Source organism: Trichomycterus rosablanca, chromosome 12 (assembly GCF_030014385.1).
Source record: "Trichomycterus rosablanca isolate fTriRos1 chromosome 12, fTriRos1.hap1, whole genome shotgun sequence".
Classification (NCBI taxonomy): Eukaryota; Metazoa; Chordata; class Actinopteri; order Siluriformes; family Trichomycteridae; genus Trichomycterus; species Trichomycterus rosablanca.
The window spans coordinates 21,397,541-21,414,411 of record NC_085999.1 but is presented as its reverse complement, the minus strand read 5'-3'; the positions used below and the strand labels follow the sequence as shown (position 1 = coordinate 21,414,411).

Below are 16,871 nucleotides of genomic sequence, written 5' to 3'. Positions count from 1 at the left end.
ACTGTTAGCTCTATTTTTAAGGGGTTTTTTTGTCAAACGGAACTAAATAACATTAAACGTGCGTGTGAGCGTGGTCAGTGAGAATAATTCAATCTGTCTCCTGTGGGTGAAAAATGAATTGCTTTAGTTTTAGAAGTGAAAAAATCTCGTAATGTAATTAGTGTGTTAACGGCACTATTTTTTTTAATCGCGTTAAATTGAGATTGCGTTAATGCGTTATTATCGCGTTAACTTCGACAGCCCTAGTATTTTTACATCGATGAAGTGCAAAGAAAATAAATAAAACGATTTACAGGCTGTAGCGACAGGCTGTAGTGTTAGTTTAAACTTTTCTCTTTCTCCAACGCGCCATTTAAAGTAAACAGAAAAATATAACATGGGTGAATAACCATCTTGCATAACGCCCGGTGCTACATTACATTACTGCTACAGCAACGGTGCAGAAATTACCTTAACTGGTAAATTTATTTTACTAACATGGGGTGATGAAGACAAAGAATCAGCTACTAACAGCGACTACTACTAACATTAGCACTGTAGCTACATGTGTTAATAACCCTAATATATAATGCTAGGGTGAAGAAGTAAATGTAAACAAGACTTACCGGTGTGTTTTGCTGACGTGACGTTGAAAATGCGCTCCGGGATGCTTTTGCTTTAAATGCTTGTGCATAGAAGTCGTACTGCTGTAATAAACCATCTTCACTTTGCGACGTTTACAGAGCACCACATTGTTGTATCTTTGTGAAAACCACTCCTAAACTTTAGATGCTCGTGATAGAGTTCTTTAGCCGCAGCTTCCCCAGAGAAATCTATGTTTTTAGTGGGCGTGGCCATCTTTGCGTATTTTTGTAATTGACGCGTCGCCCCACCCCTATTATAATCATTACTGTTATTATTTTTATTAGTGTGACTGCAGTATGCAATTACACTATTGTTATCCATTGGTCTCTAATTTTTTTATGATGATTAGGCAATCACACCATTATTTGTTTGTCTTATTATTCGTGTGACTGCAGTTGGCAATCTCTCTTTTGTTATCCGTTATTATTATTGTTATGCACTAGGCAATCACACTATTGTCATCTATTAGTCTGATTATTATTATTATTAGTGTGACTGCAGTAGGCAATCACACTATTATCTGTTAGACTTATTATTAGTGTGACCGAAGTATGCAATCTTACTTTTATCTGTTAGTCTAATTATTATTATTGTTATTAGTGTGATTGCAGTAAGTAAAGTAAAAGTAAAATTTATTTATATAGCACTTTTCACAGCTAAGAATCACAAAGTGCTTTACAAAAACATTGCAAATATATACACTTATCTACATAATAAAACACAACATAAAATAAATTAAACAATAATAATAAAAAGTAAAAAAAAAAACTAAATGAATAAATGAATAAAAAAATAAAATAAAAAAATAAAATAAATAATTCATTCAACATTATACAAATGCCTGCTTGAAAAGATAAGTCTTTAGTTGTTTTTTAAAAGAATCTACAGAATCTACAGATCTTAAAAAGTTGGGTAGTGCATTCCATAATTTTGGAGTGTTGACCTCAAACGCGCGATCCCCACTAGTCTTTAAGCGGGAGCGTGGGACAGACAGCAAGTTCAGCTTGCTAGACCTAAGAGAGCGCCCTGATACATATGGGTGGAGTAGCTCTGATATATACATCGGAGCCTGATCATGCAATACTCTATAGGTAAAAGTCAAAATTTTAAACTGGATCCTATACTGCACAGGAAGCCAGTGTAGTGATCTTAACAGTGGGATTGTGTGACACCGTCTATTTGAGCTCGTAAGTAATCTAGCAGCGGCATTCTGTATTGTCTGCAACCGATCACAAGCAGACATACTAAGAGCAGAAAACAGGGTATTGCAGTAGTCAATACGAGATGAAATAAAAGCATGTATAATCATCTCTAGGTCAGCATTTGAAACTATAGATCTCAATTTGCTTATATTTCTTAAATGAAAAAAACAAGATCTAGTCAGCTGTTTAACATGTGTGTCAAATAACCTCAGTCTTTTCTGCATTGAGCTGTAAAAAATTATTTGCTGTCCAGTCCTTAATAGCACCCACACAGTTCATGAGTCTACTTATATTATGCAACTCATTAGGTTTAAATGAAAAATATAATTGGATATCATCAGCAAATAAGTGATAAGCAATATCAAAACTATTAATAATCTGTCCCAGAGGCAACAAATACAAAGAAAATAACAGTGGCCCCAAAACTGATCCTTGTGGAACACCACAAAGTAGTGAAACAGAAACTGACCCAACATCTCCAATAGATACAGCAAAACTTCTCTCAGTCAGATATGATTTAAACCAATCCAGCGCTATGCCCGATAAGCCCACCCAGTCACGTAACCTATCTAGCAAAATTTGACGATCCACAGTATCAAACGCAGAGCTAAGGCCAAGCAAAACCAAAACAGAACATTCACCTGCATCAGAATACATTAACAAATCATTGGAAACCCTCAAAGAGCGGTCTCCGTTGAGTGTCCCTTTCGAAATCCTGACTGATACTTATCAAAAATATTATATTTCTCCAGAAAAGCAGTGAGCTGGTTAGCTACCACTTTCTCCAAAATTTTTGATAAAAATGGGAGTTTAGATATAGGTCTAAAATTTTTAAGCTCTGCAGGATCTAAATTGGGTTTCTTCATTAATGGCTGAACAATAGCATGTTTAAAATAAGAAGGTACACACCCTGTTGCCAGTGAAGAATTGATTATATTTAACAATGCGGGGCCTATACTTAGTAAAACTCTTAAAAATAATGAAAAAGGCATCACATCTAAGGTGCTTGTTGATGGCTTTAATTTCCCAACAACATTCAACAACTCATCTAAATCGATAGGTTGGAAAGAATCCAAAGCAGTAAAAAGACCTGGAGGACCAATATTAGACAGATACGACCTCGTCTGAATATTAGATCTAATAGCCATTACGCTATCAACAAAAAAAGAAAGAAATCTGTTGCAATCCTCAACAGAAACACATGACAATGTTGTAACTGGTGGCGAAACAATGGTATTAATTGTATCAAACAAAATCTTAGGATTTCTCTTGGATGATAAAATTAGATTTGCAAAATAAGCAGAACGGGCATCTTTTACTAAATCATTAACAGAAAGACGAAGATCTTTTAAGTAAAGGCGGTGTACTTCCAACTAGGGCTGGGCGATTTTACCAAAAAAAAAATCTCGATTATTTTAAAATTATACCCGATTGTCGATTACGATTTCGATTTTTTTTTTTGTTCTTGTATAATGCAATTAAAATAAGACTCAAATTTCTTTTTTTGCATTGTAATTAAAGGCTGCAGAAGTGCACAAATAGTAACAGCACCACATATAATTATTCTTTTAAGGGACTAAAACTTTATAACAATAACGATATCACAATAATTAAGACAAAATAGATCTAAATTATCTATATCCTTATCTATCTATATCTAAGAATAGCTCACAAACAACTTTTATTTTAAATAATGTTCAGCAGAACCTCCTTACATTAGGAAAAAAACTACAAAAAGTTCTTTACAGGTTTCTTAAAAGGAACACGAGCCTTTACTGTGCTGTTTCCACCACTGAGTGAGTCTGTATCAGTATCTACATTGGGGGGGGCATCAAGTGATCACTCAGCTCAGCTTTGATTTTATCCTCTTGTGATTTCCCCCAAATGTGTATGTGGATACAACATTTTAAACATTTAAGGATGTGTAATGTGTCATTTTAGTCACATAAAACTTTCAAACTGTATTAACCACTATTATGTGTCGTAGAATGATTCGATTCTATTGAACTGCCCTTTAAGCCAAAATAAAAGAAACCGATTTGCGCATTTGGGAGTCGTTACATAAATACGGCTCTTTAAAAGGAACCGAGACAAAAGATCCGACTCTCTATCGCAGAATTCACTGCAGCAGTTTCCCAGACGCGATTTTTTTACTCAGTAACGGATGTGATTTAAAATGTAGCGAATTACAACTCTTAGTACAAAACTTACTTAAGTAAAAGTAAAATTACAGGCTGTAAAATCTACTTTAAAAAGTACAAGTACACAAAAAAAACGACTCAATTACAGTAACGCGAGTAAATGTAACTCGTTACTTTCCAGCCAATCCTGATCGTGCTCATCGGCTCCGTATTTTGATTCAGTTCAGCGGTGTTTGATTCAGTGAATCTTAATTAAACTCTTCTGTTTGTGTCTCGTTTTGCCGATCGTGTTTGCGCTCCTTATTACTGAATCTAACCGTTACCGTGTATAATCCTTGTTGTCTTCCGTTTACTGTTTTGGTTTTCGCTGGTTTTGGACTCTACTTGATTTTGTACACTGTTTTCGCCCTTTTTATATTAAACTTTCCCTGATTTATATTCCGCGGGCGTCTGGTCAGTTTCTGCTTCGTGACATATTGGTATTTTAATTAAAATATAAAGTGTGTAAACAATCGCGATTGTCACGTTCTAACATCGGGTGAAAACGTTCATGCGAATTAACCGAATTAATCGTGAAAATCGCCCAGCCCTACTTCCAACCCAGTAGACTTCCATAACCGTTCATAACTACGGCACTTCCGTCTTAAGGAGCGGACCTCATCAGTCATCCATGGAACACTGTTATGGATGGCTTTAGACCTGGCCTTTACCGGAGCTACTTTACCCAGTATTGAAGAACAATGTTTATTAAAAGACTGCATTAAAAACTCAGCATTACTGCAATTTATCTAGAAATCACAACCATTAAAAATTGATCAATCGATTTCTGAGTTATAATGCGAGAATGTGTCATTTTTTTAGGACAAAAATGATCAACATTTCCAGACAGGTTAAAAAAGACACATTTATGATCACTAATCAAAAGATCTTCACACCTGATATGATCAATATCTAACCCCAGAGAGAAAACAAGGTGTAAAGTATGACCACCTAAACGAGTGGGACCCGAAACAAACTGTTTAAAATGAAGAGACTCTGTAATATTAATAAATTCTGTAGCTATGCAGTCTGAGGCATCATCAATATGCAGATTAAAATCTCCAACCAGTAGAACATTGTTCAGCTTAATAACAGAGGTAAAAAAAAATCAGTAAACTCAGATAAAAACTCACCAGCTGGACCAGGAGGTCGATATATTAAAGCACAGTAAAATGGCTTTAGCCCTCCAACTTTTATGAATTGCAGTTCAAAAGTAGTAAACTCTTCAATACTTACTGACAATTATATAGATTTTTCCAAAACACCGCAAGACCTCCACCGCGACCAGACAATTGTGGGGTCCCAAGAAAAGAACAGTCCAGCGGGCAAAGTTCATTTATGCCTAGTTCACACTACACGATTTTTGCCCTGATTTTCGCTCGGCGACTGGTCGGCGATTGATTTTCCGGGTCGGGAGCAACTCAGCGTTCGCTCGGCGATCAAAACTCGGCTCTCAGTCGCTAAGTGTGAACTATCCAACAACTCGACCGGACCGGCTCGCCGACCGCTCGGCGACCGGATCGAGTTTTCTAGCACGTCAGATATCTGATCTCAGATGGGCAACTGGGAATGAGTGACATGTCGAACAGCCAATGAGAACACAGGATACGGTGTGAGGGGAAATGCAGAAGAGGATATAGTTTATATCAGGATACACCGGCACACACACGTAGTATTTCTGATTTGATCGTCCTCTACAAAACATAACACCCACGCTGCATTACAAAATTATTAATTAACATCCACTTTACTGCAGAACAAGCCATATACTGTTTGTGTTGCCAAATCCACTCACATTCATTTATTTTTCCTCTTTGATTTTACGCTGCACATCAGACCACAAACACTTTGATCACTCGCTACTTGTTGATGTGCATTTTTGGACGTGGTGTCATTAAAACCCTCGTCACTTCTCACGTGTGTTTTTGTTTAAAAGAAGAAAAAAAGGAGACCAGAGAAGCTCGCCTGTGATTCCAGTTGGTGATGGATCGTGTAGTGTGAAACCCCATATCGCCGATCAGTCGTGTAGTGTGAAATATACACCGACTGAAAGACTCCCGGGTGCAAGAGATTCAGTCGTGTAGTGTGAACTGTACAGCGACCTGACGACTTGGAAAGTCGTGTAGTGTGAACTTGGCATTAGGTGAACAAAATACATATTTCGTTGCCAGGTTTCAGTTACAAACAAAAAGGCCAAATTGGTCCTAATAAATAAGTCATTTAACACGTGAGCCTTATTCCCCACTGAGCATGCATTAATTAAGCACATTTTCACAGGGGAAGCCAACCAGGTTTCATTAGCTGAGGGAATCGGTCGAAGAGTATTGAAGTCCACTCCACGTTTTCTATCCCGCTCCGCATGTAGTGTTGAGACGGAGCGCACAGCTGACCAGATAGATGGAATCACGCTGGGACTGGAATCGGACTGGGAGTAAACAAACTTTCTCCGGGAGCTCCTATGAATGTAGTGGCGCCGGCGTAAAAGTCCAAGTTGATTTATTACTGATAAACACAATGGAGTAGTGTAGTTGTTGAGTTTCCTCAGTTGATTGACAGAATACCTTAACATCGCGCGCGTGTGTGTAACAACAGTTACACTATTGTCATCTGTTAGTCTGTTATTCTACAATCACACTTTTGTTATTTATTAGTCTTATTAGTTTTATTGCAGTAGACAATCACTATTGTTTATCTGTTAATTATCTGTTCGATACATCAAGGTTGTTTCACATCAGAATTTTTGCCATATTCACATACACTATACTGAACTTCTGCTCAAATGAAAGCTTAGACACAGACACCTGCATGAGCAAAAGTATTCACACACGCACAAACTACATGACCAAAGGTGTTCAGACGCCACCAACTACATGGCCAAAAGTATTCAAACACCACAAAATGCATGACCAAAAGTATTTGGCTGCCACCAACTGCGTGACCAAAAGTATTCGGAGTACACCTACAGTAGTGTTAGCGTAAAAGTAGTGTAAAAAATAAAGCGCAAAATCATTATATTAACTTTTATTTCCATAAATGCAAATGCACTGATAATACTACACGTTTAATTCTAAATCAAAACAAAATTTAGCCAGTTTGTGTTAATCCTTTACAGAAAGTAAAGAAAAATGAATATTAGGCTGTTCAAAAAAATAGCAGTGCCAGCATTTTTCTTTGAAAACTCAAAAAATTGAAGAAGAAAAAAAAAAAAAAAAAAAAAACTGAAAAAATGGTTTCACTTTACTTTACAAATTACTGAAATAATATTTAGTGGAATAACAATTGTTTACGAGATCTGTGTTGCATGAAGTTGACCAACTTCTGGCACCTCTGAACAGGTATTCCAGTCCAGGATGATTAGACTACATTCCACAGTTCTTATGCATTTTTGGGTTTTGCCTCAAAAAAACGTGTTTCAGATGTCAGCCCACAAGTTCTCTATGGGATTGAAGTCAGGGGATTGGGCTGGCCACTGTATTACCTCAATCTTGTTTGTCTGTAACCAAGATGTTTTGGGTCATTGCCATGTTGAAACACCCATTTTAAGGACATTTCTTCTTCGACATAGGGCAACATGATCTCCTCAAGTGTTTTGATACAGTGGGGTCAAAAAGTATTTAGTCAGCCACTGATTGTAATGGTTCTCCTACTTAGAAAGATGAGAGAGGTCTGTAATTTTCATCATAGGTACACTTCAACTATGAGAGACAAAATGAGAAAAAAAAATCCAGGAAATCACATTGTAGGATTTTTAAAGAATTTATTCGTAAATTATGGTGGAAAATAAGTATTTGGTCAATAACAAACAAGCAAGATTTCTGGCTCTCACAGACCTGTAACTTCTGTAACTCTCACTGCTCTTCTGTCCTCCACTCGTTACCTGTATTAATGGCACCTGTTTGACCTCGTTATCTGTATAAAAGACACCTGTTCACAGCCTCAAACAGTCAGACTCCAAACTCAACCATGGCCAAGACCAAAGAGCTGTCAAAGGACACCAGGAAGAAAATTGTAGACCTGCACCAGGCTGGGAAGAGTGAATCTACAATAGACAAGCAGGTTGGTGGGAATAAATCAACTGTGGGAGCAATTGTAAGAAAATGGAAGACATACAAGACCATTGATAATCTCCCTTGGGGTCAAGATCTCATCCCGTGGGGTCAAAATGATCATGAGAACGGTGAGCAAAAATCCCAGAACTACACGGAGGGACCTGATGAATGACCTGCAGAGAGCTGGGACCAAAGTAACAAAGGCTACCATCAGTAACCCACTACGCCGAGAGGGACTCAAATTCTGCAGTGCCAGGCATGTCCCCCTGCTTAAGCCAGTACATGTTCAGGCCCGTCTGAAGTTTGCCAGAGAGCATATGGATGATCCAGAAGAGGATTGGGAGAATATCATGGGGTCAGATGAAACCAAAATGGATCTTTTTGGTAAAAACTCAACTCGTCGTGTTTGGAGGAAGAAGAAGAACCCAAGAACACCATACCTACTGTGAAGCATGGGGGTGGAAACATCATGCTTTGGGGCTGTTTTTCTGCAAAGGGGACAGGGAGACTGATCCGTGTTAAGGGAAGAATGAACGGGGCCATGTATCGTGAGATTTTAAGCCAAAACCTCCTTCCATCAGTGAGAGCATTGAAGATGGAACGTGGCTGGGTCTTCTAGCATGACAATGATCCCAAACACACAGCTCGGGCAACGAAGGAGTGGCTCCGTAAAAAGCATTTCAAGGTCCTGGAGTGGCCTAGCCAGTCTCCAGACCTCAACCCCATAGAAAATTTGTGGAGTCCGTGTTGCCCAGCGACAGCCCCAAAACATCATTGCTCTAGAGGAGATCTGCATGGAGGAATGGGCCAAAATACCAGCTACAGTGTGTGCAAACCTGGTGAACACTTACAGGAAACGTTTGACCTCTCTCATTGCCAACAAAGGTTATGTTACAAAGTATTGAGTTGAACTTTTGTTATTGACCAAATACTTATTTTCCACCATAATTTACAAATAAATTCTTAAAAAATCCTACAATGTGATTTTCTGGATTTTTTTTCTCATTTTGTCTCTCATAGTTGAAGTGTACCTATGATGAAAATTACAGACCTCTCTCATCTTTCTAAATAGGAGAACTTGCACAATCAGTGGCTGACTAAATACTTTTTGGCCCCACTGTATATTCAAACTGATCCATGATCCCTTGTATGCGATAAATAGGCGTAACACCATGGTATGAAAAACATCCGCATAGCATAATTTTGTACCACCATGCTTTACGGTCTTCAAAGTGTGCTTTGGCTTGAATTCAGTGCTCGGGGGCATCTGACATACTGTCTACGGCCATTAGACCCAAAAAGAAAAATTTTGCTTTCATAAGTCCACAAAATGTTGAGCCATTTCTCTTTGGACCAGTCAATCTGTTAGCAAATTTGAACCCATTCAGGACACGTCTTTTTCTTAACAACGGGACTTTGCAAGGAGTTCTTGCTGTTAAATTGGCTTCACTTAATCATCTTCTGTACTCACTGGTAACTTCAGATGTTCCTTGATCTTTGTGGAGGTGATCACTGGCTGAACCTTTGCCATTTTGGCTATTCTTTGATCCATTTGACAGTAGTTTCACGCTTTCTTTCGCGTCTTCCAGCTTTTAGTTGTCACTTCAAGGCATTTGAGCTGATTTGAGCTGAGCAGCCTATCATTTGCTGCACTTCTCTGTATGTTTTTCCCTCTACAATCAACTTTTTAATCAAAGTACGCTGTTCATCAGAACAATGTCTGGAATGTCTCGTTGATCACACATCATGGCTTCTATACACCTTTTAAAAACGCTCAACAGTTCATCTGCTACGCACATATTTATTCCCTTTTTTGTCCTTTTTCTTCCTTCAATTCATTTTTTAAAATGCTGGTCGATCTACTGTACTTCTGCTTGACAGCATTTTGGATATACTATCTTAGGGAAGGCCCACCACCACAATGTCGTTTTGACTCACGTTTGTTGTTCTTTTTCCCAATATCCCTTATTCTTATTTTCACTCCATTAGTTTCTCTTTTCTTTATATGACAGCCACCAGACATTATGTACACCTTTAGTTTAGGTCAAAAAGCTTCAATCAACAAACATATTTATCCACCTTCCTCAGTTTCTTCTTTTTTTTTTCTCCGTCATTCACCCTAGCAATCACCTAAAATACCTTAGCAACCACACACAAACATCTGTCTGAGCCGAAGTATTTACACCCCCACTAAATACATACTTACACTCACGGACAATAACCTGTACTTTCACACACCCTGGCAACCACCCTCTAGCACCATAGCAGCCACCTTACCAGCCACCTAGCTACAGCATTTTAACCTCAGTGCACCTTGGCAACCACCTAGCTACACCTTAGCAACCGCATATCTGCTTCTAATGTATCGATCCATTACCATAGCAACCTGCCTGGGACCACCTAGCAACCATCTTTTATATCCTACTACCCAACTATCTACACCTTAGGAACCACCTAGCAACATCTTTGCAGTAAACCAGATATGCCTTGGCAACAGTGTAACAACACCTTAACTGCCACCTAGCAACAGATTAGCAACATTTGTATGCTTTGGCAACTATGTAGCAAAACCCTAGCAACCACACAGCTACACTTGGCATGTTTGCAATTAACCTGCTATCATAGCAACTGCCTAGCAACACCTTGACAGTTTGGCATTATTTTAGCAACACCCTGACAAACAATTAGCAACACATTAGCATTTGCCGAGCATGCCTTTAGGCTTGCACACACACACAATCACCTATCTGAGCTTAACTATTTACATCCCTACCAAATACATGATTGCATACACACACATAAAACCACATAGTTGCCTACTTCTTAGCAACCACCTAGAACACCATAGCAACCACCCACTATCACCCTAGCAACCACACAGAAACACCTGTTTGAGGAAAAGTATTTGTACCCCAACCTGCCTAAGCAAATGTATTTGCACTCCCACTAACTGCATGCTTCACATAAAGGGGTAAGTAAAGCTAGTTCTGATGTGGATTGAGCTGTCCTGCTGTAGTCTACTGCCTTGCATATTCCAAAGACGTGTATGCATACTGTAAATCAAGCACTATGAATTTTAAAATGACTAGAATGACAAGAAGATTAAAATGTATAATTTAGCTGCACACAGTATATCAGTCAACTGACATTGATAGCTTAATGTTTTGTTTTGTTTTTCTGTTGAAGGTTGCCTGAACTATCCATTCAGAAAGAGCTGGAACCTCCCTCAAAGGTAAGCCAGTTGTTGTGCTGAAGATTTATGTCTTTACATTTCTAAGCAGATAATGATTGAATTTAGTATTTTCATAAATGAAATGTTGTCATTCATTTCAATCACTATATGATTTTTGTAAATAATGGTTATCAGGTACCCACTAATGCACACTAGTTTAAAAAAAAGAACTTACATGGATTTAGTGTCCACTTCCAAAACTTTTAATAAGCACCAGTGCAACAGCTTATTAAAACCAGTTTTTACTTTTTGTTGAGTGATTTAATTGAATGTATTGTATGTTTAAAGTATTGCTGTAAACTAATGCTTTGCTTGTTAATGTATTTTCAAATCATTCTTTGCTTTGCAATCAATTTATTTCTCATTAGGCATTTGGAGTAGGGTACGGTCAGTTACAAATACGAATTATTTGTCCAACAAGTTTAGATCTGTCTGTAAAACAATGTGCCACATTGCACAGTTTACAAAAACATTGTAACATTTTCTTACATTAGTAAGGGCATGTAGAATTTAATATTTGTATGCAAATTTTCCTTTCTGTGACTGAATTATTGAAAAACATGTACTTAGTGAGTTGTTTTTTATGATGTGGGATTTTTGGAAGAAAAAATATACATACAGCAACATTTATTAATTTGGTAGTGTCATTTAACAATCTTTCTAACATTGCCGCTAAATTTGCTATTGCCTCTAAATTCTTTGATAGTGATAAGGATTAACTATAGCTGGGGACTTATGTGTGCCCATAATAATAGAGTTAGTTTGACTATACCCATTATACAGTGCCTGTAATGAAAATCAGTATACCAGTTCACAATGTCACTTTTTTGTTTTCAGTTTCAGCACATTAAACATCCAACTCTTCCAGCTTTATTTACACATTTTGTCAGATGTAACCTTCTTTGCTTTAATTTCCACCTTTTTTATTTAATTATAACTCTCAATCTGTTAAGATATACAGCGGGGAAAATAAGTATTGAACGCATCAACATTTTTCTCAGTAAATATATTTCTGATGGGACTATTGACATGAAATGTTCACCAGATGTTGGTAACAACCAAAGTAATCCACACATATAAAGCAGTCAAAACAAATAAGTCCAAAAATTAAGTTATGTGTAATAAAGTGAAATGACACAGGGAAAAAGTATTGAACACGCTTACTGAAATTTATTTAATATTTAGTAGAAAAGCCTTTGTTGGTAATGACAGCTTCAAGACGCCTTTTGTATGGAGAAACTAGTCGCATGCATTGTTCAGGTGTGATTTTGGCCCATTCTTCCACACAAACTGTCTTCAGATCATGAAGGTTCCGGGGGCATCTTCTATGAACTCTGATTTTCAGTTCTTTCCATAGATTTTCAATTGGATTCAAGTTGGGTGATTGACTGGGCCATTCTAGCAGCTTTATTTTCTTTCTCTGAAACCACTTGAGAGTTTCCTTGGCTGTGTGTTTGGGATCATTGTCTTGCTGAAATGTCCACCCTCGTTTCATCTTCAGCATCCTGGTAGATGGCAGCAGATTCTTATCAAGAATGTCTCGGTACATTTCTCCATTCATCCTTTCTTCAATTACATGAAGTCTACCATATGCTGAGAAACAGCCCCACACCATGATGTTCCCACCTCCAAACTTCACTGTTGGTATGGTTTTTTTGGGGTGATGTGCAGTGCCTTTTCTCCTCCAAACATGGTGTGTGCTATGACATCCAAAGAGTTCAATTTTGGTCTCATCTGACCAGACTATATTCTCCCAGTATTTTATAGGCTTGTCCAAATGTTGTGCAGCAAACTTTAAACGAGCTTTAACATGCTTTTTCTTCAGAAATGGAGTCTTGCGCGGTGAGTGTGCATAAAGGCGATGGCGGTTGAGTGCATTACTTAAACTTTTCTTTGAAACAACTGTACCTGCTAATTCCAGGTCTTTCTGAAGCTCTCCGCGAGTAATCCTTGGCTCTTGGATAACTCTTCTGATTATTGTTTTGACTCCTCTGTCAGAAATCTTGCGAGGAGCACCTGGCCGTGGCCGGTTTATGGTGAAATTATGTTCTTTCCACTTCCGGATAATGGCCCCAGCGGTGCTCACTGGAACATTCAGAAGTTTAGAAATACGTCTGTAACCAGTACCATCAGTATGTTTTGCAACAATAAGGTCTTGAGAGAGCTCTTTGCTTTTACCCATCACGAGATGCTTCTTGTGTGACACCTTGGTAATAAGAAACCTTTTGTAGGCCATCAATTAGGACTAAACCAGCTGATATTAATTTGCACTGATAGGGGCAGGATTGCTTTCTAAATACTGACAGATTTCAGCTGGTGTTTTGGCTTTCCATGCCTTTTTGCACCTCCTTTTCTTCGTGTTTAATACTTTTTTTCCCTGTGTCATTTCACTTTATTACACATAACTTAATTTTTGGACTTATTTGTTTTGACTGCTTTATATGTGTGGATTACTTGGGTTGTTACCAACATCTGGTGAAAATTTCATGTCAATAGTCCCATTAGAAATACATTTACTAAGAAAAATGTTGATGTGTTCAATACTTATTTCCCCTGCTGTATCTTACTAGCTTTGCACGCCTAGCTTGAGAATATTTACCCATTCTTCCCCTACTGGTTAAGTTCAGTTTGATTTTGTGCTGAACGACAATAGACTGCTTTCTTAAAGACTGTCCATGGATTTGACAGGGCTTTTACCACAGACTTTGAGTGGTAAGTCACTTTAGTCTTTTTTGGTAGTTGTTGTCATGCTGGAAGGTGAACCATCTGTCTGTCTTCTGCTGTCTAAGAGGAATGCATGTTTTCATCAAGAATGTAGGTGTATTGGCAGCATTGTTTTTTTTTTTTCTTTAATCCCGTCTTATAACTTAATTGTGACTTATGTAAAACCACCACAACATACTTCAACAATGTATTTGAGGGATCTTATGTGAAAAATAAAGCTGTAAAAGTTAGATTTTATTTATTATTTTGGTGTAATAAGACAAAGGGTAAGCATTTTGACATAGTATGGTGATTTTCTATAGGCGCTGCAAAAGTACATAATGTAATTTTTCTGACCTTGCCAAAAGACTTGTTTTTGTCTGGGTCATCAGATGTAAGTACCATAAAAATGGTATGGTCTGCCCTGAAACAGAGGCTGCTGGACCATGGATGGCACTGAACACAGACAAGGGCTTAGAGGCTGCTGCGCATGCAAAAAAGACCCTACTCAAAAATTATCACCTTCAAGTTTGACTAAAGTTTAACAATCATATGGGCAATTAAAAAAAGCCAAGAGGATTCTTATTACATAGAAAAGATGTAGCAATTATGAGCGCTTTCTCATGTTTAACAGAAAAGAAAATTGTCAGATAAACCAGTGGAAGCTGGGGAGGACTACACCAAATTCAACAGTGCTGATTTCATCCTAAAAGTGAGTGAGAATATAGATCTGGAAAACCTGAAGATTTTTGCTCTGAAGCTTCGCTTTTGTACTTATTCCTGCTTATGTCTGTCTGCCATTGTAGTATGGCTGCTGCACCTTTGTTACATAAAGACAGTTTGATATGCATTTGATACAGTGGGGTCAAAAAGTATTTAGTCAGCCACTGATTGTGCAGGTTCTCCTACTTAGAAAGATGAGAGAGGTCTGTAATTTTCATCATAGGTACACTTCAACTATGAGAGACAAAATGAGAAAAAAAAATCCAGGAAATCACATTGTAGGATTTTTAAAGAATTTATTTGTAAATTATGGTGGAAAATAAGTATTTGGTCACCCACAAACAAGCAAGATTTCTGGCTCTCACAGACCTGTAACTTATTCTTTAAGAAGCTCTTCTGTCCTCCACTCGTTACCTGTATTAATGGCACCTGTTTGACATCGTTATCTGTATAAAAGACACCTGTCCACAGCCTCAAACAGTCAGACTCCAAACTCAACCATGGCCAAGACCAAAGAGCTGTCGAAGGACACCAGGAAGAAAATTGTAGACCTGCACCAGGCTGGCAAGTTGGTGTGAATAAATCAACTGTGGGAACAATTGTAAGAAGATGGAAGACATACAAGACCATTGATAATCTCCCTTGGGGTCAAGATCTCATCCCGTGGGGTCAAAATGATCATGAGAACGGTGAGCAAAAATCCCAGAACTACACGGAGGGACCTGATGAATGACCTGCAGAGAGCTGGAACCAAAGTAACAAAGGCTACCATCAGTATACACACTACGCCGAGAGGGACTCAAATCCTGCAGTGCCAGGCGTGTTCCCCTGCTTAAGCCAGTACATGTCCAGGCCCGTCTGAAGTTTGCCAGAGAGCATATGGATGATCCAGAAGAGGATTGGGAGAATATCATGTGGTCAGATGAAACCAAAATGAAACTTTTTGGTAAAAACTCAACTCGTCATGTTTGGAGGAAGAAGAAAAACCCAAGAACACCATACCTACTGTGAAGCATGGGGGTGGAAACATCATGCTTTGGGGCTGTTTTTCTGCAAAGGGGACAGGACGACTGATCCGTGTTAAGGGAAGAATGAACGGGGCCATGTATCGTGAGATTTTAGGCCAAAACCTCCTTCCATCAGTCAGAGCATTGAAGATGGAACGTGGCTGGGTCTTCCAGCATGACAATAATCCCAAACACACCGCTCGGGCAACGAAGGAGTGGCTCCGTAAAAAGCATTTCAAGGTCCTGGAGTGGCCTAGCCAGTCTCCAGACCTCAACCCCATAGAAAATTTGTGGAGTCCGTGTTGCCCAGCGACAGCCCCAAAACATCACTGCTCTACAGGAGATCTGCATGGAGGAATGGGCCAAAATACCAACTACAGTGTGTGCAAACCTGGTGAAGACTTACAGGAAACGTTTGACCTCTGTCATTGCCAACAAAGGTTATGTTACAAAGTATTGAGTTGAACTTTTGTTATTGACCAAATACTTATTTTCCACCATAATTTACAAATAAATTCTTTAAAAATCCTACAATGTGATTTCCTGGATTTTTTTATTTTCTCATTTTGTCTCTCATAGTCGAAGTGTACCTATGATGAAAATTACAGACCTCTCTCATCTTTCTAAGTAGGAGAACCTGCACAATCAGTGGCTGACTAAATACTTTTTGGCCCCACTGTATGTCTAATAATTTAGTTTGTAACATCTATGTAATTTTGTTCTTCTTAGCCTCCTAAGAAGATGACAGCAGCTCAGAAGACTCTGGCAAAAGTCGACAAAACTGGCATGAAAAGCATGTCTGCATTTTTTAGCTTAAAAGTCAAACAGCAAAAGAACTAAATGTTTGTGTATGTATTTTTGCTAATAAAGTTTAAAACAAATACTTATTCCCTTACTCATTTATTTAGACTTGTGTGGTGCAGCAGTATAGCCCACCACAGCCAAGATCGAGTTTGAATTTCTGTGGTGCCATCAGCTGGCTGGGTGTGTACACAGACATGATTGTTTTTGTCTGGAGGGTGACAACCTTAATTTGCATATCAGTATCAAGTAAGTATATAATTTAAATCTGATTTGGGTTAAATTAAATTCCCACTAAGTTCCATGATTCCATTACTGTAGCATACCTCCACACTGACTGGAGAGCTACA

At 38.3% G+C, this 16,871-nt stretch overlaps 1 protein-coding gene across 1 annotated transcript in view; it reads left to right on the top strand.

Annotated features, from left to right (window-relative positions):
• Positions 1-16,601, top strand: part of rnaseh2b (ribonuclease H2, subunit B) — a 40,640-nt gene extending 24,039 nt beyond the window's left edge. Inside the window, exons 9-11 of the mRNA XM_063006132.1 lie at positions 11,242-11,287; positions 14,625-14,702; positions 16,450-16,601. Of these exons, the coding sequence (XP_062862202.1) occupies positions 11,242-11,287; positions 14,625-14,702; positions 16,450-16,560 (235 nt within the window). The 3' untranslated portion in view covers positions 16,561-16,601. The remainder of the gene's footprint in view (positions 1-11,241; positions 11,288-14,624; positions 14,703-16,449) is intronic.
• The last annotated feature ends 270 nt before the right edge of the window (positions 16,602-16,871 follow it).